Source organism: Aegilops tauschii, chromosome 5, assembly GCF_002575655.3.
Source record: "Aegilops tauschii subsp. strangulata cultivar AL8/78 chromosome 5, Aet v6.0, whole genome shotgun sequence".
NCBI classification, from domain to species: Eukaryota; Viridiplantae; Streptophyta; class Magnoliopsida; order Poales; family Poaceae; genus Aegilops; species Aegilops tauschii.
This window is the reverse complement of record NC_053039.3, coordinates 423996594-424020464: the sequence shown is the minus strand read 5'-3', so window position 1 is coordinate 424020464 and position 23871 is coordinate 423996594. Positions and strand designations below refer to the sequence as shown.

Here is a 23871-nt window from a genome sequence, read left to right as displayed (position 1 = left end):
CCCTCGTAGACCGAAAGCGGAAGCGTTATCACAACGCGGTTGATGTAGTCGTACGTCTTCACGATCCGACCGATCAAGTACCAAACGCACGGCACCTCCGAGTTCTACACACGTTCAGCTCGATGACGTCCCTCGAACTCCGATCCAGCCGAGTGTTGAGGGAGAGTTTTGTCAGCACGACGGCGTGATGACGATGATGATGTTCCACCGACGCAGGGCTTCGCCTAAGCTCCGCAACGGTATTATCGAGGTGTAATATGGTGGAGGGGGGCACCGCACACGGCTAAGAGATCTCAAGGATCAATTGTTGTGTCTCTGGGGTGCCCCCCTGCCCCCGTATATAAAGGAGCAAGGGGGAGACAGCCGGCCAAGGGGAGAGGCGCGCCATAGGGGGGAGTCCTACTCCCACCGGGAGTAGGACTCCTCCTTTCCTTGTGGGAGTAGGAGAAGGGAAGGGGGAAGGAGAAAGATGGAAGGGTGCGGCCCCCTTCCCTAGTCCAATTCGGACCAGACCATGGGGAGGGGTGCGGCCACCTTTTGAGGCCTTTCTCTCCTTTCCCGTATGGCCCATTAAGGCCCAATACGAATTCCCGTAACTCTCCGGTACTCCCAAAAATACCCGAATCACTCGGAACCTTTCCGAAGTCCGAATATAGTCATCCAATATATCGATTTTTACGTCTCGACCATTTCGAGACTCCTCGTCATATCCCCGATCTCATCCGGGACTCCGAACTCCTTCGGTACATCAAAACTCAATAAAACTGTCATCGTAACGTTAAGCGTGCGGACCCTACGGGTTCGAGAACTATGTAGACATGACCGAGACACGTCTCCGGTCAATAACCAATAGCGGGACCTGGATGCCCATATTGGCTCCCACATATTCTACGAAGATCTTTATCGGTCAGACCGCATAACAACATACGTTGTTCCCTTTGTCATCGGTATGTTACTTGCCCGAGATTTGATCGTCGGTATCTCAATACCTAGTTCAATCTCGTTACTGGCAAGTCTCTTTACTCGTTCCGTAATACATCATCTCGCAACAAACTCATTAGTTGCAATGCTTGCAAGGCTTAAGTGATGTGCGTTACCGAGAGGGCCCAGAGATACCTCTCCGACAATCGGAGTGACAAATCCTAATCTCGAAATACGCCAACCCAACAAGTACCTTCGGAGACACCTGTAGAGTACCTTTATAATCACCCATTTATGTTGTGACGTTTGGTAACACACAAAGTGTTCCTCCGGTAAACGGGAGTTGCATAATCTCATAGTCATAGGAACATGTATAAGTCATGAAGAAAGCAATAGCAACATACTAAACGATCGGGTGCTAAGCTAACGGAATGGGTCAAGTCAATCACGTCATTCTCCTAATGAGGTGATCCCGTTAATCAAATGACAACTCATGTCTATGGCTAGGAAACATAACCATCTTTGATTAACGAGCTAGTCAAGTAGAGGCATACTAGTGACACTCTGTTTGTCTATGTATTCACACATGTATTATGTTTCCGGTTAATACAATTCTAGCATGAATAATAAACATTTATCATGATATAAGGAAAAAAATAATAACTTTATTATTGCCTCTAGGGCATATTTCCTTCAAACGTATATGATGTTTATGTAAGGAATTATGTGAATAAAGTTAATGGAAAATATGAATAAATTTTATGGAGCTCATAAGTTTAAGAAGTTTCATTTTGATATGAGGTGATGTACTATACCGCTTCTGTTCGGTCTGAAAAAAGCCTAGCTAAACCGGACGTAAATATAAAGGCCAGCGGCGAGATAGCGCATCTGCCACCCTTCTTGGTTAACAGCTCTGACGTTTGGGGCCAACTCTCCCGCCTAGCACCAGCAACTTCACCTCCCTCGAAGTTTTGCGCGTCCACGCTCTCTGCAGCAGTAGCGAGATGTCGCAGACCCGCTTTCGCCATCAGATTCATCGGTACTTGGCTTTTGGCCACCTCCTCATCAACGGATATCGGCCGCAGAACAATTTTGATTCAGGATCATATCAAGGGAGACTGATGATTCAGGATCATATCAATTTTGATGGCATATAAACAACAAGACCTTCTGATTGGATGCATTAGGAACTCCATCGCGGAAGATGGCCTAGGTGGCCTCCATGTCTCCCTCTTCATCAAAACTCTATGCCCGTCAATGGAGAATTCGGTGTGGGCGGCGGCCTTGGTCGCGGTGGGAGCCAGTGCTTGTGGCCGGTGAAGTTTTTTCATCCCAAACCTTCTTTTCGGTGTGGGCGGCGGCCTTGGTCGCGGTGGGAGCCAGTGCTTGTGGCCGGTGAAGATTTTTCAACCCAAACCTTCTTTTCGGTGTGGGCGGCGGCACGGTGGTGGTTTCTGGCGGCGGCGGTGGCCGGCGGGGTGGCGGAAGGGTCTTGAGTACCAATTCCGATGACGGGGGTTGTCATCGGTGGCGATGGCGACGCATGGCGTGGCGGAGGCGGGAAGGATGCAACCGTGCGGCGGGGGAAAGAGACGGGACAAATTTTACTTGGCCGCGCGGGCGGGGAAAGAGATGGGACAATTTTTACTTGGCCGCGCGGGGGCTGAGTATATTTATGCGCAACGAGGGAAGGTTTCGGTGGAGGAGTAAATTTTTTAATCCCTTATCAGATTTATTAGGGGATCGGCTAGGTGTGGTTTAGTGGAGTAAAATAATTTTTTTACTCCATTACAGTTTTTGGGATCGGCTAAAGATGCTCTCGCTGTGTGAAGGAAATTCCACAAGCCCCCCAAAAAAAAAGGAAATTCCACAATATACTACATTGCACGTACGGAATAGGTATCTCTACTCGGACGAGTCGGTACGTCGTTTGTTCGTTCGTTCGTTCGTCCGCTCCCCTCCCCTCGCACGACCCCCTCGCTCGCCATCGATTTTTTTCATCAAACCAAAAAACTGTCGTAAGAAAACCAGGGCAATTCTTCCTTCCAGAAAAAAGCCAGCCAACACGACCCACGCCAGAAACGCCCTCCACCTCCATGCTCCTTTGGCGTTTCCCGACTGCCGCTGCCCTACCCCGTGGCGGCTAGGTTCGTCGTCTCCTTCGGGCCCCTTCCCCATCACGACGTGCCTGCGCTGGTCGATGGGGCATTTGGACGTGTCCTCACCTTCGCTGGCCTCCGCTACACGATGCTCGCTACCACTCGCCTCCTGCAGGAATGTCCGCACCGTCGGCATCGTTCTCCTCCTCGCCGGAGGAATCTCTGGGCCGTCCTCCTCACAATTTCGAGAGAGAACCATCAAGATGAGCAGCCATCGCCAGACTTGTTCCGTGATTTTCTTGATTTTAGGATACAGCTGTCGGATGCATATGGTCTGTGTGGATCGTGGATACAGTCGTGGTGGATTACTTGTTAGAATGCCTTGCTGGGTGGACCGTGGATTACATGGTTGGTGTGCTCCGTCAGGTAGTGGCAGCAAGCAATGCGGCACCAAGCTGGGCATGAAGTGCACAGACAGAGCAGAAAATATCAGAGTGATTTGTGCTCGTGCCTGGAGCTAATACTGGTATACGGTATGATTCAACCTTCTCTTCTCTAAGATTGCAGCATCTTGGTTTGGATAGCTACTTCTCCAAATTGCAATGGAGATACAAACATGTATTTTGAGAGTGAAGTCTATCTATTACAGGTTATCATGTATTTTGACAGGTACTATTGAGTTGCTGGCATGCAGTTTTTTTCACAGTAGCAATGCCATGCGAACGTCCTTTTTCTTTGACAGTACAACACAATGACATCTTAACTCTAACTGAACCTCGTCATTATTGTTTACATGACAGCATAGATGTTGCTCAGTTACCAATTTGTTACCTGTCAAGATTTTCACATGTCGTAGTTGCTGACAGGGGATATAAAACATGTGGATATTGTTATATTTTGTAGCTAGTGGCAGGGGATATGATGAACTGACCAATTGTTTTCATGCATATTCTATCACCTGTAGTTCTTATTACAGTTACATGATCATGTGACAGCATGGCATCGGACAGCACAGCCTTCACCTTAATGCACCCCAAAGGTGATCATCGCCTAAGCACACCAAGGATGAGCCATAACCATACTGCTGACCCACCGGCGGGGTGAGGACAAATTGCGTAGTATCATGTTTTTTCAGTTAAAAACCTGAGAACAGAAAGACATATCTAACATAGTATGTAAAATTTGTAAAGCTCATATGAAAATAGCTGAGATCAAGTTAGGTAAGCACATTCTTGCAAGCGATGTATTTTCTCACTTACGAGAATTACCAGTTGCATATATAATATACTGCAGTAGCCTATATTCATGCACTCTCATTTTTGCTGAACAATTCATGATCGATACTGGATTCTTTTTAAAGGAAGACACTTCAACTTAGTTTGAGCTCTCATGTTGTCGAATGAATCAGCAAGTATGTTTTCTGTGGCTTTTATAAATTGGCACAATGTTTCTGATTTTCAACCTAACAAAATTATATGTTTCGTCCAATCATGTTTTTTACCCCATTATGTAATCGGCTCAGGTGACAATAGTATCTTCATTGTTCTTCTCATGACCATTTCCTTTCTCAGACTGCTGGTCTACAGTCTTCTTCTTCCTCCAGATTTCAATGATGACTCGAATCCCTCTAGGAGTTGAGTGAGATAATCCATTTTGTTTTTATGCCAAGAGGTATGAATTAGAAGTACCGGTTGCTACGTTCATGGCCGTTGTAACCAACGCACATCACTCTAGAGTTGGACCAATTTCGGGTCATCGTGGCAGCGAAGATGATGGAAGCCACCATTCCAAGGTGGCAATGAACCGGTGTAGAACTAAAGAACACGTCGGCTGGCTGGTGAAGCTTGAAGCTCCATGCATCAAATTTTCTGTATGCTGAAGTCCTTTCCTGGCACGGGGGTAGCATGCTTTGAATTTACTTGTTGTTTATCTATGTTTCAGTATATGAACGGTTATCCTTAGTAAACCATGCTTTTAGCACTTTATTTTTAGTTCTTGCACATCTCGTTGTTGCCCTGTTTTGGGCTATAAAACGTACCAATGCCCTTGGTCTCATTTTTCAGGAGGGTTGTGGCCTTTTGCTCCAATAAGAAGCGGGTGAGAGTGAAAACTTGTCACTCTATGCATGAAAACCATATTCTGTCAAGTTCAATACACATTCTTGATCAGAACAATTTGGTGTCAATAATTGTTTTCTCCGGTGGCAATGCTGGTTTATCCATGCAATATAATCAAATATTTATATTTCAGCTAGACTTTTTATTAGGTTTTAGATGGTTTTCGCAGTACCTCAAACATCTCGAATATTATCTATTTAGGTTCTCGTATTTAGCTCACAGCTCCAACTTTCGTTGAAGGGAAACTCAAGGTTCCAACTTGATATGCCCTCTCTTTCATTTGGTTTATTGGAGCATATAGTTGGTAAATTTGGTGACCTAAAAGCAATTTTAGGTATATCAGATAGAAAGTGAGGAGAGTAAATTTTACTCAAGGTTCCAACTTGATATGCCCTCTCTTTCATTTGGTTTATTGGAGCATATAATTGGTAAATTTGGTGACCTAAAAGTAGTTTTAGGTTTATCTCTTAAGTGCTTTGGGCGAAAATTTCTGTTCATAGCTCTATTTTTACATAGCAATGTATGAGCGTGACGACGACGTGCTATAGCCCGGGATGAAGGGTGGGTCCAGTATAGAACCAGGAGGTACTATCACTAAGATAGGAAGGCGGTTGCCGCCCTTGTTTTTTGCTGCTGGCCTGATGGTGGTGTTGATCACTAGCTCACTTAGAACATGAGTTAGTGGATATTGTGATAAGAGCAAGGGTTCAGAGTGAGCAGGATGGGGACTGGGCTACGTCTGTTCAGTTATGGTTGTCTAAGCTAAATAATTTTCCTACTTTAGAAAATGTGACAAATTACATTTCATCAGAGATGGCTTTGCGATAAATTGCATGAGCGGGCGGTTCATATTTTTTTTATCAAGTCATGCAATTTTTTGGTTAGGATAGAAGGGTAAATGCATTGGTTGGTTGCTTCAAGAGTTAATAACGGACACGGTGGTGTACCAGTTGCATGCCCAACAACAAACATCAAATTTTTGCTTGATGGTAATGCAAGACATTCAACTGTATGTTACAACGTGACAATGGCCCAGGAGACATCAGGTCTGCCTTGTTGGCTTGGGAGGTGTCATGGGCGGGGCATGCCTTGCCCCCCTTGATTTTGGGAAGAGCGTTGAACACCCGTTTGATTTCTAAACATGTCCAGACAAGAGGGAGAAATGTGGTTCAACCTTAGAGACAATCTTAATTATTTATTTGAATCATTTATATGCATTGTAGCCCGTAGCAACGCACGTCGTTCTACTAGTTTATCTAATATCTCAGCATGGATATGCCCAGTCGACTCGGAGCCTGCGGTCGCCGACGAGGTGGCCGTTGAGCTTGTTGACGGCCTCCTCCGCGTTGTCGCGGCTCTCGAACGCGACCCAACCGAAGCCGACGCGGTCGTCGAAACTCAGCCTCGTGAGTTTGCACCCGACGAGCGCTCCGAACCGCCTGAAGAGCCAGTTGAGCTCGCGGTTGCCGGGTATCGCGCTCAGCGGCACGTTGGTCACTCGTACGAGGCGCCGCAGCTGGTCAGTCTCAGAGCAGGAGGAGGCCAGCAACAGCGGGTGACTCCCCGGACGGCACCGCTCCGCGCAGGTGCTGAGGCGGATAGGCCCGTGGATGTAGTTGTAGGGGCAGAAGTGATCGTTGTCGTGGAGTCTGCCTACTCCGCAGACGCCGCACGTCCTCTTCTCACTGCGGCGGCGCTCATCGTCTGAGAGAAAACACGAGGGATGTCGTCAGTACCGTACACGCTTGGTCGATTATGGAAGTACGTACACCGGTCATATGCGTACGCACGTTTCTTGTCGTCCTGCTCCTTGGCCGGCGCCGTGCCCTCCTGCCGCCCGTTTCTGCACCCCGTGCGCGCGGCAGAGGGTTTGGGTTGGATGGCTTTTCAGATGTGCACGAACGCGTGTTAGTGTCCGTGTATGGACCATGAAGGAAATTCCCTCAACAAAAAAAACTGCATATTGGTTGTCCAACAAGAGAAGCCCCGCAAAAGAAAAAGAAGAAGAGAAACGCACGAACCTTGCGGCGCTGGCGCAGACGGCTTCTTGACAATCTTCTTCTTTATCGTAGCCGCTCTGGCCTTTCTCCTCTTCTTCTTCTCGCCGATCTTCCTCCGCTGTCTGCGGCTGGCCATCTCCTCGACTTTCCGGCGGTTGGTTTCTTCTCTAACGTTTCCTTACTTATTAACCCTGTGGCGTACTTTTAGCTGCCAATGAGACTTGGAAGGTTTGGATACCAAATTCGACCGTGACTCGGATCGGATGTTTTTGTTACGGAAACGTTTGGGCGCGGTTGCGCCGGTTCGCACGCCACGCTGGCAAACGCGCCCGCGCAGTGGTCCCGCATCCCCGCCTCCTTCCTTATGCGCCTCCATCCCCTACCTCCAGCCTATGTGCGCGCATCCTTCCCCTCCCCCGGGCTGCGACTAGGCCACCACGGACTCCATCGCCGGCGGCCAGGCGCTCCCTCGCCGGCCGCCATGGCTGCCTGCTGCCATGGCCATATTCATACCCTACCTACAGCCTTCAAGCGCGCGCATCCCCTCCCCCCCTCCTCCTCCCGGGTAGCGACTGGGCCACCACAAGCTCCGTCGCCGGCGGCCAGGCGCTCCCTCGCCGCCCGCCATGGCTGCCTGCCCGTCATGCCCGGATCCTCCCACGTATAGAAGTGTTGCAACCGTCACCTAGAAATGCTTCAACAGCCATTGAAAAAAGCTTCAACCATAGACATAGAAAGCTTCAATGGCACAGCACAAAAAGGGGAAGCTGCAGCCGTAGTTGAATTTTGCTACTACCGGCGAAGCTTTTTGCTACATCCATCAGGCGGAGCTCGGACCTCGCGACGACGACAACGATGTTTTGCTGCAACCGTAGCAGGATTTTGCTACTACGTTGGGGTTTTTCGCTACATCCATGTAAGGCGGAGCTGCGACCTCGTGAAGGCGGCGACGCCGTTTTTGCTGCATCCGTAGTTTGATTTTGCTACTACCGCAGAAGTTTTTTGCTACATTCATTCAAATGGCGTTGATTGACTGGCGGCATAGATTTTTGCTACAACTGGCATAACACTTTTGCTACAACTAGCGTCACGTTTTGCTACAACACACAGCCGGCGCCGCGGTTTTGCTACAACTAGCATCATTTTTTGCTACAACCGGCATAATGTTTTGCTACATCCATCATGGCCGAGCTGCGACCCGCGACGACGACGACGGCTTTTTGTTACAACTGTCATAGGTATTTGCTACGTCCGGGAACGGGTTTTGTTACATCCGTTCATTTTTTTAGAATGCAAATGTTTGCTATCTGCAACGGCGAGCTACAACCAGCGACAATGGCGACCTTTCTTTTTTGTTGCAACCGTGTCTCCATTTTGCTACAACCAACAACGAAAAATGCTACAACGGCCAATTATATTTGCTGGAACCAGTCAATCGCCAGCGAGGCGGAGCTGCATCCATGGCGTGCGCAGGCGGGATCCATCCATGGCGAGCGCGGACGGCGATGCTGCATCCATGGCGAGCGCGGCCAGCGGAGCTGCATCCATGGCGAGCGCGGCCAGAGGAGCTACATCCATGGCGAGCGCGGATCTCCGACAAGCGCGGGCGGCGGAGCTGCATCCGTGGCGACCGCTGTTCTTGGGCAAACGCAGAAGGCCGGCGAGGGCGCCCACCGGCGACGAGGGAACGCCGCGGTGGTGCTTCAAGCTCGGCTGTTTTCTCGCGGGTTATGGCGTGGTCTCGGCGGTGCTCGGGGGAGGAGACAACGTTTCTGCGAGAGGAAGAAGGGAGCTGGGCGAATCGTTTTTTACCTAGATCTGACGGTCTCCGCGATTTGATCTGACGGCCCGCGCGCGACCGGCCGAAACGTTGGGCCGGTGCGCCGGCGCAGATCACTGCCCTAATAAGATAGAATGCTAGGCGCTGGCGCGCCGGACTAACTTTTTGGCCGGTCAGCCCATGGCCGTTTGATTAGCACAAGCACAACCGTCAGATCTGGAACTGTCCCCGTCCTCCCCTCATCTTCAACCTCCTGCACGAGGAAAAAGGAGAGGAAAGAGAGCACTGCCCCCGCACGCGCCGACCGCCTCGCCTCCTCGTCTTCCCTCACCGCCGGTCGCCGCCCTCGCTGTCGCTGCCGGCTCGCGCCGCCGCTGGTACCGTCCTCCTCGTCACCGCACGCAGAAACGTCCGCGTAGCTCGTTGTCGTGCCGGTTGCAGCAAAAAAAAGGCCCACGCCGCCGACGGAAGTATCTGTCGTTCTCGCTGGTTGATGCAAATAAACAGGCCGCTGCCTCTGCCGTCACACCTAAGCCGTTTGCCGATGGTAGCAAAAAAAGCTGCCGGTTGTAGCATTGGGGTGGCTAGTTGTAGCAAAAAATCTTCCAGCAAAAATAGGGTGATGTTCTATCAAAAACCAAAACAACGGTTGTAGCAAAAATCGAAACGGGTTCCAGCAAACCAAAACTCCATTGCTAGCAAAAATGCAAAATTGGGAGTTCTTCCAGCAGAGCAAAAAACGGTGGTTGTAGCAAAAATTATAGCTGCTTCCAGCAAACCAAAACGTCATTGGTAGCAAAAAAGCAAAATTGGGTGTTCTTCCAGCAACTCAAAAAAGGGTGGTTGTAGCAAAAAATGGAGCCGCTTCCAGCAAAGCAAAATGCCATTGGTAGCAAAAATACAAAATTGGATGTTCTTTCAGCAAAAGCAAAAGACAATGGTTGTAGCAAAAAATGGAGCTGCTTCCAGCAAATCAAAACACCGGTTGTAGCAACTGGTACGAGGGTAGCGCCGGCTAGCCGGAGTGAAACCAGGGGTTGGGGTAGGCTCTTAGCACGCTCGATGTAGGGGAGCTAAGCACGCCGCCGGCCGCAACACCAGCGCATTGCTGCAGCTCCAGTGTGCCGCTGATTGCTGCTCCAGCACGCCATTGGTTGCAGCTCCAGCGCATCACCACGGCTCCGCACTTCCTGGATGTGGTGGTGGAGAGAAGAAACGGAGAGAGAAGGCAGGGAGAGTTGAGCGGTGGAAAAGATGCAAGGGGATGGGAACGAGAAGATAAGGTCACTGCCGCTTTTTTCATGGGGCCCGCACGAGGACACGTTTAAAGTAGCCACGGGTGGTTGCGTATCGCTCTGGTCAGTTCAGGTCAGTTCGATCAAGTCAGATCCAACGACGCGCGTGTGTCCAGTGCAGCGTTCGGCCGGCGCGCCGAGTGGAAAGGTTTCCCGACTCTAAAAGCAACCAACACCACGTACGCACTACGTACACGCCGCATCGATCACTTCCGTCTTGCTCGTTCCCCACTTTGCGGCGCCCAAAAAAGCTGCATACATGGACGCGAGCGCGCGCGCCGCGGCGATCAACTTCTGGAAGGACCCGAACGCCGAGTCGTGCTGCATCTGCGGGGAAGAGGATGCGGGGGAGAAACACGGCGAGCTCTCCTGCCCCTACGACTACCTGGTGTCCTCCGTCGGGTACGTGCCCTGCAAGGCGAGGCTCGCCGCCTGGAGGGACGACAGGGACGTGCCGTCCGGCCACCGCGCGTTCCTGCGCCGCTTCGTGCGCGTCACCAACCTGCCAGAGCACTGCCCGCGCCCGGCTCGCATAGCGGAGCTCTTCGCCCGGTTCGGGCCCCTGAGGATGTGGCACGTCGCAATGGACGCCCCCGCGGTGTGCAAGGGCTTCGCATGCCTGGTCTTCGAGCGCCGGGAGGATGCCGAGAAGGCCATTGACGAGCTCAACTGCTATTGCTTTGACGGCCATAGCTTGCGGATAGACTGGTTTTATCCCAGCGCCTAAAGCTTCGTACTCGTTTTATGAAATCAGTGATTACGAACCTATTTTGATCAATCAAAGGTTTAGATGTTTGTCTACATCTTGTTATGCAAATGGTGGGTGTGAACTCCATTATATACTTATTTTAGGCCAACTCTAATTAACCGATGCCCTGGACTTAGCGGAGTATTTTTTTTCGTTTGCATTTCAATTTCGGCCACTGAAACACATCTTTTTGCTTCTTTATTTCATTCAACGACATTGAATTACATAATAATTCATCAATTATTTATTAGAAGAGCAACACCAAACAAAACAAGAACCATAATTAGACATTTTAGAAGATATCTAACTTCTATAATTGCTCCCACTAGTTGGATTACTATCTTCTCCATGCCTTCATTGTTGATCTGCGGATTCTCGATCTTCCATACTTCATTCTTCTTCTTTGATTCTAAAGAATTAGATGTTGCTCACATCTAGTATCATGTTTAGACTCATTTCTAGCAACGAGTGCACGTACATCTACTAATTTTCGTGCTATCAATAAACCGATGTATTCTTTTTCCCAATAGCAAAACGAGCATCCATCATCCTACACACGTAGATGAGTATCAATGAGCCACCGCACCGAATCCGGTGAAAAACCGAATTAAAACAAGCACATACCCCATCGTTTGTGCATTTTAAGAACACCCGTCTGGGATCTCTCGGCATGGTAGAAACTCGGCGCACCACTTGTCGTGTGTAGTCATCGCATTGTATGATCGGCAGCTGCAAGCTGGTGAGCTGCTGCGCGAGCGCCGAGCCCAGGCGACAGTCGGCTGTGTATTTATCGGCGAACTGACACCGGGTGCGATTAGAGTGGCTAGAGGAAGAGCCGGTACCTGCATGCGGCGCGGAGGCTTTGCCATGGATTTGTGGGCCGCTTCCTGACCAATCCATGCCAAGGTGCAGCCGTTGGTTGCCGGAAACGCCAAATCCGACGGCGGCGACAGCAGCCACAGATCCCCTTGATTTTTGGCCGGTGGTGGGACGAGGAGGTGGTGGAGGACAACAGCGGAGTCCTACAAGGCTTCCCCGGAGGCTAGCGGGTGCCAGCGGAGAGGGGGAAGGGGTAGGAGGGCGACGGGGGCAAAGATGCCGCGCGGGAGGGGAGGGAGAGGCAGCAGAGGATAGCTGCGCCGTTTTACTCGGCGGATCAAAGAGGGAGTAAAAATAGGGAAATTTTTAGAAAGAGGAGTAAAATTATACTCCGCTAGGCCGGATTGGGGATCGGCTAGGTGCCGGTTAGTGGAGTAAAAAGCTAAATATACTGCACTAACCGGTTATAGGGGATCGGTTAGAAATGTCCTTATTGTATAGCAAACATACCCGTATGTTGCAACGGGAGAAAAAAACACCACGATCTATATTCTCGAGCCAACTAGACATGGCTCAAAACCCCCCAACATGCCACTTTACCTGTGTCGTTGCTTATCCTCTTTTCCACCCTCAGTGACAACGGTGACCACAATGTCCATATGATTCAAATGCGTTTGAACATGGCAAAACTCAAGGCGATGAGCCGAGCCACCACACGGCATACCTACCATTACCACTCCAAACAATGGAATGGTTAAAACGTTAAAAACTAATCTAGCTGAGCTGGACATGAAGTTCTCCTCTGCGAGCTGCCCCCTGTGGTCTCGGTGGCGCGGCCAATCAATCAGCGGTAGACTACTCCTAGGAAAAGCCAAGCTCATGTCAGCTAATTGAGGTTACAAACATCGACCATCGATGATACTAGAGCTACGGGCTATTGACCATCGACCATCGAACATCAAACCATGTACAAATAGCCCATGCTCGCGCAACGACACACTGTGTCCGTTGATACATCATGTTTTTGTATGTCGTTTTTATTCAGTGAATTTCAATTTGAAGTAAGAAATCACAAGAAAAGAAGTCATGCATTGAAGCAAACTGGAAAGGATCCGTTAAGGGCAAAAAGGATTCGTTTTTCCTTAAAAAATCACCATCGGATTTCGGTTATTTATAAAGCTGAGCTCTTCTTAAACAACAAACATGCCAATAGTGCTTGGCTTGAGCGCCATCCCTCCATTCTAGGAGACGTTGGATCAATCTCACCTCTCTCTCTCTCTCTATATATATATATATATATATATATATGCGTGTGTGTGTTGAAGAAAATATGCACTAGAGGCAATAATAAAATTGTTATTTTATATCCCCTTATTCATGATAAAGGTTTATTATTCATGCTAGAATTGTATTGATCGGAAACTTAAATACATGTGTGAATACATAAACAAATACCGTGTCCCTAGTAAGCCACTAGACTATCTTGTTGATCATAGATGGTTAATGTTTCCTAACCATAGACATGTGTTGTCATTTGATAACGAGATCACATCATTAGAATAATGATGTGATGGACAAGACCCATCTGTTAGCTTAGCGTATTGATAGTTCAGTTTATTGCTATTGCTTTCTTCATGTCAAATATATATTCCTTCGACTATGAGAGTATGCAACTCCGGGATACCAGAAAAATGCCTTGTGTGCTATCAAACGTCACAACGTAACTGGGTAATCATAAAGATGCTCTACAGGTATTTTCGAAGGTGTTTGTTGAGTTGGCATAGATCGGGATTAGGATTTGTCACTCCGAGTATCGTGTTGGGGAACATAGTAATTTCAAAATTTTCCTACGCACACGCAACACCATGGTGATGCATAGCAACGAGAGGGAGAGTGTTGTCCACGTACCCTCGTAGACCGACAGCGGAAGCGTTATCACAACGCGGTTGATGTAGTCGTACGTCTTCACGATCCGACCGATCAAGTACCGAACGTACGGCACCTCCGAGTTCTACACACGTTCAGCTCGATGACGTCCCTCGAACTCCGATCCAGCCGAGTGTTGAGGGAGAGTTTCGTCAGCACGACGGCGTGGTGATGATGATGATGTTCCACCGACGCAGAGCTTCGCCTAAGCTCCGCAACGGTATTATCGAGGTGTAATATGGTGGAGGGGGGCACCGCACACGGCTAAGAGATCTCAAGGAAAAATTGTTGTGTGTCTGGGGTGCCCCCCTGCCCCCGTATATAAAGGAGTAAGGGACGAGGAGGCCGGCCCTAGGAGGGGCGCACCAAGTGTGGAGTCCTACTAGGACTCCCTAGTCCTAGTAGGATTCCACCTCCCATATGGAATAGGAAAAGAGGAAGGGAAAAAGAGAAGGAAGGAAGGGGGCGCCCCCCTTCCCTAGTCCGATTCGGACCAGACCAAGGGGAGGGGTGCGGCCACCCTTGAGGCCCTTTTCCTTCTTTCCCGTATGGCCCAATAAGGCCCAATACGCATTCCCGTAACTCTCCGGTACTCCGAAAAATACCCGAATCACTCGGAACCTTTCCGAAGTCCGAATATAGTCGTCCAATATATCGATCTTTACGTCTCGGCCATTTCGAGACTCCTCGTCATGTCCCCGATCTCATCCGGAACTCCGAACTCCTTCGGTACATCAAAACTCAATAAAACTGTCATCGTAACGTTAAGCGTGCGGACCCTACGGGTTCGAGAACTATGTAGACATGACCGAGACACGTCTTCGGTCAATAACCAATAGCGGGACCTGGATGCCCATATTGGCTCCTACATATTCTACGAAGATCTTTATCGGTCAGACCGCATAACAACATACGTTGTTCCCTTTGTCATCGGTATGTTACTTGCCCAAGATTCGATCGTCGGTATCTCGATACCTAGTTCAATCTCGTTACCGGCAAGTCTCTTTACTCGTTCCGTAATACATCATCCCGCAACTAACACATTAGTCACAATGCTTGCAAGGCTTATAGTGATGTGCATTACCGAGTGGGCCAGAGATACCTCTCCGATAATCGGAGTGACAAATCCTAATCTCGAAATACGCCAACCCAACAAGTACCTTTGGAGACACCTGTAGAGCACCTTTATAATCACCCATTTACGTTGTGACGTTTGGTAGCACACAAAGTGTTCCACCGGTAAACGGGAGTTGCATAATCTCATAGTCAGAGGAACATGTATAAGTCATGAAGAAAGCAATAGCAACATACTAAACGATCGGGTGCTAAGCTAACGGAATGGGTCAAGTCAATCACGTCATTCTCCTAATGAGGTGATCTCGTTAATCAAATGACAACTTATGTCTATGGCTAGGAAACATAACCATCTTTGATTAATGAGCTAGTCAAGTAGAGGCATACTAGTGACACTCTGTTTGTCTATATATTCACACATGTATTATGTTTCCGGTTAATACAATTCTAGCATGAATAATAAACATTTATCATGATACAAGGAAATAAATAATAATTTATTATTGCCTCTAGGGCATATTTCCTTCAGTCTCCCACTTGCACTAGAGTCAATAATCTAGTTCACATCGCCATGTGATTCAACATCAATAGTTCACATCACCATGTGATTAACACCCATAGTTCACATTGTCATGTGATCAACACCCAAAGGGTTTACTAGAGTCAGTAATCTAGTTCACATCGCTATGTGATTAACACCCAAAGAGTACTAAGGTGTGATCATGTTTTGCTTGTGAGATAATTTTAGTCAACGGGTCTCTCACATTCAGATCCGTAAGTATTTTGCAAATTTATATGTCTACAATGCTCTGTACGGAGCTACTCTAGCTAATTGCTCCCACTTTCAATATGTATCTAGACCGAGACTTAGAGTCATCTAGATTTAGTGTCAAAACTTGGATCGACGTAACCCTTTACGATGAACCTTTTGTCACTTCCATAATCGAGAAACATTTCCTTATTCCACTATGGATAATTTTGACCGCTGTCTAGTGATCTACTCCTAGATCACTATTGTACTCCCTTGCCAAAATCAGTGTAGGGTATACAATAGGTTTGGTACACAGCATGGCATACTTTATAGAACCTATGGCCAAGGCATAGGGAATGACTTTCATTCTCGTTCTATCTTCTGCCGTGGTCGGGCTTTGAGTCTTACTCAATTTCATACCTTGTAACACAGTCAAGAACTTCTTTCTTTGACTCTTGTATTTTGAACTACTTCAAAATCTTGTTAAGGTATGAACTCATTGAAAAAACTTATCAAGTGTCTTGATCTATATCTATAGATCTTGATGATCAATATGTAAGCAGCTTCACCGAGGTCTTTCTTTGAAAAACTCCTTTCAAACACTCCTTTATGCTTTGCAGAATAATTCTACATTATTTCCGATCAACAATATGTCATTCACATATACTTATCAGAAATGCTGTAGTGCTCCCACTTACTTTCTTGTAAATACAGGCTTCACCGCAAGTCTGTATACAACTATATGCTTTGATCAACTTATCAAAGCGTATATTCCAACTCCGAGATGCTTGCACCAGTCCATTGATGGATCGCTGGAGCTTGCATATTTTGTTAGCACCTTTAGGATTGAAAAAACCTTCTGGTTGTATCATATACAACTCTTCTTTAATAAATCCATCAAGGAATGCAGTTTCGTTTATCCCTTTGCCAGATTTCATAAAATGCGGCAATTGCTAACATGATTCGGACAGACTTAAGCATAGATACGAGTGAGAAACTCTCATCGTAGTCAACATCTTGAACTTGTCGAAAACCTTTTTGCGACAATTCTAGCTTTGTAGATAGTGACACTACTATTAGCGTCCGTCTTCCTCTTGAAGATCCATTTAATCTCAATGGCTCGCCGATCATTGGGCAAGTCAATCAAAGTCCATACTTTGTTCTTCATACATGGATCTCATCTCAGATTTCATGGCCTCTAGCCATTTTGCGGAATCTGACCTCACCATTGCTTCTTCATAGTTCGTAGGTTCGTTATGGTCTAGTAACATAACCTCCAAAACAGGATTACCGTACCACTCTGGTGCGGATCTTACTCTGGTTTACCTACGAGGTTTGGTAGTAACTTGATCTGAAGTTACATGATCATCATCATTAACTTCCTCACTAATTGGTGTAGGAGTCACAGGAACAGATTTCTGTGATGAACTACTTTCCAATAAGGGAGCAGGCACAGTTACCTCATCAAGTTCTACTTTCCTCCCACTCACTTCTTTCGAGAGAAACTCCTTCTCTAGAAAGGATCCATACTAAGCAACAAATGTCTTGTCTTCGGATCTGTGATAGAAGGTGTACCCAACTGTCTTCTTTGGGTATCCTATGAAGACACATTTCTCCGATTTAGGTTTGAGTTTATCAGGATGAAACTTTTTCACATAAGCATCGCAACCCCAAAATTTTAAGAAACGACAACTTTGGTTTCTTGCCAAACCATAGTTCATAAGGCGTCGTCTCAACGGATTTTGATGGTGCCCTATTTAACGTGAATGTAGCTGTCTCTAATGCATAACCCCCAAAACGATTAGTGGTAAATTGGTAAGAGACATCATAGATTGCACTATATCCAATAAAGTACGGTTTATGACGTTCGGACACACCATTATGATGTGGTGTTCCAGGTGGCGTGAGTAGTGAAACTATTTCACATTATTTTAACTGAAGGCCAAACTCGTAACTCAAATACTCTTCTTCACGATCATATCGTAGAAACTTTATTTTCTTGTTACGATGATTTTCCGCTTCACTTTGAAATTATATGAACTTTTCAAATGTTTCAGACTCTTGTTTCATTAAGTAGATATACCCATATCTGCTCAAATCATCTGTGAAGGTCAGAAAATAATGATACCTGCTATGAGCCTCAATATTCATCGGACCACATACATCTGTATGTATGATTTCCAACAAATCTGTTGCTCTCTCCATAGTCCGGAGAACGGCGTTTTAGTCATCTTGCCCATGAGGCACGGTTCGTAAGCATCAAGTGATTCATAATCAAGTGATTCCAAAATCCCATCAGTATGGAGTTTCTTCATGCGCTTTACACCAATATGACCTAAACGACAGTGCCACAAATAAGTTGCACTATCATTATTAACTTTGCATCTTTTGGCTTCAATATTATGAATATGTGTATCACTACGATCGAGATCCAACAAACCATTTTCGTTGGTGTGTATGACCATAGAAGGTTTTTATTCATGTAAACAGAACAACAATTGTTCTCTAACTTAAATGAATAACCGTATTGCAATAAACATGATCAAATCATATTCATGCTCAACGCAAACACCAAATAACACTTATTTAGTTTCAACACTAATCCCGAAAGTATAGGGAGTGTGCGATGATGATCATATCAATCTTGGAACTACTTCCAACACACATCGCCACCTCGCCTTTTACTAGTCTCTGTTTATTCTGCTACTCCCGTTTTCGAGTTACTACTCTTTAGCAACTGAACCAGTATCAATTACCGAGGGGTTGCTATAAACACTAGTAAAGTACACATCAATAATCTGTATATCAAATATACCTTTGTTCACTTTTACTAGTCTCTGTTTATTCTGCAACTCCCGTTTCGAGTTACTACTCTTAGCAACTGAACCAGTATCAATTACCGAGGGGTTGCTATAAACACTAGTAAAGTACACATCAATAATCTGTATATCAATATACCTTTGTTCACTTTGCCATCCTTCTTATCCACCAAATAGTTGGGGTAGTTCCGCTTCTAGTGACCAGTCCCTTTGCAGTAGAAGCACTTAGTCTCAGGCTTAGGACCAGACTTAGGCTTCTTCACTTGAGCAGCAACTTGCTTGCCGTTCTTCTTGAAGTTCCCCTTCTTCCCTTTGCCCTTTTCTTGAAACTAGTGGTCTCGTCAACCATCAACACTTGATGTTTTTCTTGATTTCTACCTTCGTCGATTTCAGCATCACGAAGAGCTCGGGAATTACTTTCGTCATCCCTTGCATACTATAGTTCATCACGAAGTTCTACTAACTTGGTGATGGTGACTAGAGAATTCTGTCAATCACTATTTTATCTGGAAGATTAACTCCCACTTGATTCAAGCGATTGTAGTACCCAGACAATCTGAGCACATGCTCACTAGTTGAGCGATTCTCCTCCATCTTTTAGCTATAGAACTTGTTGGAGACTTCATATCTCTCAACTCGGGTATTTGCTTGAAATATTAATTTCAACTCCTGGAACATCTCATATGGTCCATGACGTTCAAAACGTCTTTGAAGTCCCGATTCTAAGCCGTTAAGCATGGTGCACTAAACTATCAAGTAGTCATCATATTGAGCTAGCCAAACGTTCATAACGTCTGCATCTGCTCCTGCAATAGGTCTGTCACCTAGCGGTGCATCAAGGACATAATTTTTCTGTGCAGCAATGAGGATAATCCTCAGATCACGGATCCAATCCGCATCTTTGCTACTAACATCTTTCAACATAATTTTTCTCTAGGAACAAAAAATAAACATAGGGAAGCAACAACGCGAGCTATTGATCTACAACATAATTTGCAAAATACTATCAGGACTAAGTTCATGATAAATTTAAGTTCAATTAATCATATTACTTAAGAACTCCCACTTAGATAGACATCTCTCTAATCATCTAAGTGATCACGTGATCCAAAGCAACTAAACCATGTCCGATTAACACGTGAGATGGAGTAGTTTCAATGGTGAACATCACTATGTTGATCATATCTACTATATGATTCACGCTCACCCTTTCGGTCTCTGTGTTCCGAGGCCATATCTGTATATGCTAGGCTCGTCAAGTTTAACCTGAGTATTCCGCGTGTGCAACTGTTTTGCACCCGTTGTATTTGAACGTAGAGCCTATCACACCCGATTAACACGTGGTGTCTCAGCAGGAAGAACTTTTGCAACGGTGCATACTTAGGGAGAACACTTTTATCTTGAAATTTTAGTGAGAGATCATCTTATAATGCTACCGTCAATCAAAGCAAGATAAGATGCATAAAGGATTAACATCACATGCAATCAATATAAGTGATATGATATGGCCATCATCATCTTGTGATTGTGATCTCCATCTCCGAAGCACCGTGCTCGTGATCTCCATCTCCGAAGCACCGTCATGATCACCATCGTCACCGGCGCGACACCTTGATCTCCATTGTAGTATCGTTGTCGTCTCGCCAACTTATTGCTTTTACGACTATCGCTACCGCTTAGTGATAAAGTAAAACTATTACATGGCGATTGCATCTCATACAATAAAGCGACAACCATATGGCTCCTGCCAGTTGCCGATAACTCGGTTACAAAACATGATCATCTCATACAACAAATTATATCATATCATGTCTTGACCATATCACATCACAACATGCCCTGCAAAAACAAGTTAGACGTCCTCTACTTTGTTGTTGCAAGTTTTACATGGCTGCTACGGGCTTAGCAAGAACCGTTCTTACCTACGCATCAAAACCACAACGATAGTTTGTCAAGTTGGTGCTGTTTTAACCTTCGCAAGGACCGGGCGTAGCCACACTCGGTTCAACTAAAGTGAGAGAGACAGACACCCGCCGGTCACCTTTAAGCAACGAGTGCTCGTAACGGTGAAACCAGTCTCGCGTAAGCGTACGCGTAATGTCGGTCCGGGCCGCTTCATCTCACAATACCGCTGAACCAAAGTATGACATGCTGGTAAGCAGTATGACTTATATCGCCCAGAACTCACTTCTGTTCTACTCGTGCATAGCATCAACGCATAAAACCAGGCTCGGATGCCACTGTTGGGGAACGTAGTAATTTCAAAATTTTCCTACGCACACGCAAGACCATGGTGATGCATAGCAACGAGAGGGGAGAGTGTTGTCCACGTACCCTCGTAGACGGACAGCGGAAGCGTTATCACAACGCGGTTGATGTAGTCGTACGTCTTCACGATCCGACCGATCAAGTACCGAACAAACGGCACCTCCGAGTTCTACACACGTTCAGCTCGATGACGTCCTTCGAACTCCGATCCAGCCGAGTGTTGAGGGAGAGTTTCGTCAGCACGACGGTGTAGTGATGATGATGATGTTCCACCGACGCAGGGCTTCGCCTAAGCTCCGCAACGGTATTATCGAGGTGTAATATGGTGGAGGGGGGGCACCGCACACGGCTAAGAGATCTCAAGGATCAATTGTTGTGTGTCTGGGGTGCCCCCCTGCCCTCGTATATAAAGGAGCAAGGGAGGAGGAGGCCGGCCCTAGGAGGGGCGCACCAAGTGTGGAGTCCTAGTAGGATTCCACCTCCCATATGGAATAGGAAAAGAGGAGGGAAAAAGAGAAGGAAGGAAGGGGGCGCCCCCCTTCCCTAGTCCAATTCGGACAAGACCAAGGGGAGGGGTGCGGCCACCCTTGAGGCCCTTTTCCTTCTTTCCCGTATGGCCCAATAAGGCCCAATACGTATTCCCGTAACTCTCCGGTACTCCGAAAAATACCCGAATCACTCGGAACCTTTCCGAAGTCCGAATATAGTCGTCCAATATATCGATCTTTACGTCTCGGCCATTTCGAGACTCCTCGTTATGTCCCCGATCTCATCCGGGACTCCGAACTCCTTCGGTACATCAAAACTCAATAAAACTGTCATCGTAACGTTAAGCGTGCGAACCCTACGGGTTCGAGAACTATGTAGACATGACCAAGACACGTCTCCGGTCAATAACCAATAGCGGGACCTGGATGCCCATATTGGCTCCCACATATTCTACGAAGATCTTTATCGGTCAGACCGCATAACAACATACGTTGTTCCCTTTGTCATCGGCATGTTACTTGCCCGAGATTCGATCGTCGGTATCTCGATACCTAGTTCAATCTCGTTACCGGCATGTCTCTTTACTCGTTCCGTAATACATCATCCCGCAACTAACTCATTAGTCACAATGCTTGCAAGGCTTATAGTGATGTGCATTACCGAGTGGGCCCAGAGATACCTCTCCGACAATCGGAGTGACAAATCCTAATCTCGAAATACGCCAACCCAACAAGTACCTTTGGAGACACCTGTAGAGCACCTTTATAACCACCCATTTACGTTGTGACGTTTGGTAGCACACAAAGTGTTCCTCCGGTAAACGGGAGTTGCATAATCTCATAGTCAGAGGAACATGTATAAGTCATGAAGAAAGCAATAGCAACATACTAAACAATCGGGTGCTAAGCTAACGGAATGGGTCAAGTCAATCACGTCATTCTCCTAATGAGGTGATCTCGTTAATCAAATGACAAGTTATGTCTATGGCTAGGAAACATAACCATCTTTGATTAATGAGCTAGTCAAGTAGAGGCATACTAGTGACACTCTGTTTGTCTATATATTCACACATGTATTATGTTTCCGGTTAATACAATTCTAGCATGAATAATAAACATTTATCATGATACAAGGAAATAAATAATACTTTATTATTGCCTCTAGGGCATATTTCCTTCATATCGGAGAGGTATCTCTGGGCCCTCTCGGTAATACACATCATAAGCTTGTAGGGAAATGACTAAGGAGTTAGTCACGAGGTGATGTATTACAAAATGAGTAAAGAGACTTGCCGGTAACGAGATTGAACTAGGTATAGAGATACCGACGATCGAATCTTGGGCAAGTAACATACCTATGACAAAGGGAATTACGTATATTGTCATAACGGTTCGACCGATAAAAATCTTCGTAGAATATGTAGGAGCCAATACGGGCATCCAGGTTCCGCTATTGGTTATTGACCGGAGAGGTGTCTCGGTCATGTCTACATAGTTCTCGAACCCGTAGCGTTCGCATGCTTAACGTTCGTTGACGATATAGTATTATATGAGTTATGTGATTTGGTGACCGAATGTTGTTCGGAGTCCCGGATGAGAACACGGACATGACGAGGTGTCTCAAAATGGTCGAGAGGTAAAGATTGATATATATATATGACGATGTTATTTGGAAACCAGAAGTGTTTCGGGTGGTACCACGTACTTATCGGGTCACCGGAAGGGGTTCCGGGCAGCCCCGGTAGGTTTTTGGGCCTTATGGGCCAAATGGGGAAGAGCACACCAGCCCATAAGGGGCTGGTGCGCCTACCCCCTGCCCACGCACCAAAGGAGGGAGTGATTTTCCCTCTCGTTAGGGTTTGCTTTCCTCTCGTCGCCGGCGGCGACGTGGAGACCGATCTGCTACCTGCTCCTCACGCTGGCATGTCTCCCCTCTCGGGCTGATCAGGGGCAGCCTTGAACTGCTTCCCGGCCTTGGAAAGGTGCAGGTCTCAGGGGGGGTTAGGGTTTTTCTCTCGCGAGATACGATCTATCCCGTCGTTGCGGGTAGAACTTTTCTAATCTGCTGATGGCCACGGCGAACAGGGGGAGTCCTCGGATCTGGACAAGGCAAAGGGGAATATTGATGACATGATGAAGGAGCTTGATCTGGGCGAGGACGGCCTGGATGATGTGGTGTTTGAGGAGGAGGATGCGCCGCCGGAGGAGAACCTTCGGTGGATGATCGTGGTACGGGTTCATATGGACAAGGGGTTCAACACATACTGGTTCTTCCGCAACATGAAGTCTGCTTGGGATCTGGCACGGCCGGTGAAAATCAAAACCCTCGAGGAAAACTTGTTCATCATGCAATTCAATTGCTTAGGTGATTAGGAGACAGTGACTCAAGGGGGCCCGTGGCACTTCAGAGGAAATCCAGTGATTATAGCGCCATATGATGGGTACACCAAGCCTTCGACCATTGAACTATTCAAGTTTGATATCTGGGCTCGCATCATTGATCTCCCCATTATTTATCATGGAAAGGTCAAGGCTTTGGCGTCGAAGCTGGGAGAGTTTGTGGACTCGGAACCCTCCTCTTTTGATTTTGAAGGGAATTTTTACCGGGTTCGTGTGCGTCTGGACATGCGTAACCTTTTGAAGCTACCTCGATCATCGAAGGGGGTGTTCATGAGATTTTTGCTATCAAGTACGAAAGATTACCGGACTGGTGCCAGGTATGCGGCATGATGGGCCATGAATTTAAGGAGCGTGGAGACGGTATTC

At 46.9% G+C, this 23871-nt stretch overlaps 2 protein-coding genes across 2 annotated transcripts; one reads left to right on the top strand and one right to left on the bottom strand.

Moving 5' to 3' along the window:
* Positions 1–5988: 5988 nt before the first annotated feature.
* LOC109738367 (uncharacterized) lies at positions 5989–7273 on the bottom strand. The gene is made up of 2 exons (XM_040389891.2): positions 7159–7273; positions 5989–6847 (listed from the first exon to the last, which is right to left on the bottom strand). The coding sequence occupies exons 1-2, from the start codon at positions 7271–7273 to the stop codon at positions 6402–6404; spliced, it is 561 nt and encodes a 186-aa protein (XP_040245825.1). The 3' UTR covers positions 5989–6401.
* Positions 7274–10471: 3198 nt separating this feature from the next.
* On the top strand, positions 10472–11019 carry LOC109777416 (uncharacterized). Its single transcript, XM_020336052.2, has one exon. The coding sequence runs from the start codon at positions 10472–10474 to the stop codon at positions 10937–10939; it is 468 nt and encodes a 155-aa protein (XP_020191641.1). The 3' UTR covers positions 10940–11019.
* Positions 11020–23871: the final 12852 nt, after the last annotated feature.

Coding starts and splice junctions, on each gene's coding strand:
- LOC109777416 (XM_020336052.2), top strand. CDS start 10,472: ATGGACGCGAGCGCGCGCGCCGCGGCGATCAACTTCTGGAAGGACCCG.
- LOC109738367 (XM_040389891.2), bottom strand. CDS start 7,273: ATGGCCAGCCGCAGACAGCGGAGGAAGATCGGCGAGAAGAAGAAGAGG. Junction 6,848..7,158: donor GTCTGCGCCAGCGCCGCAAG/GTTCGTGCGTTT, acceptor CCTCGTGTTTTC/TCTCAGACGATGAGCGCCGC.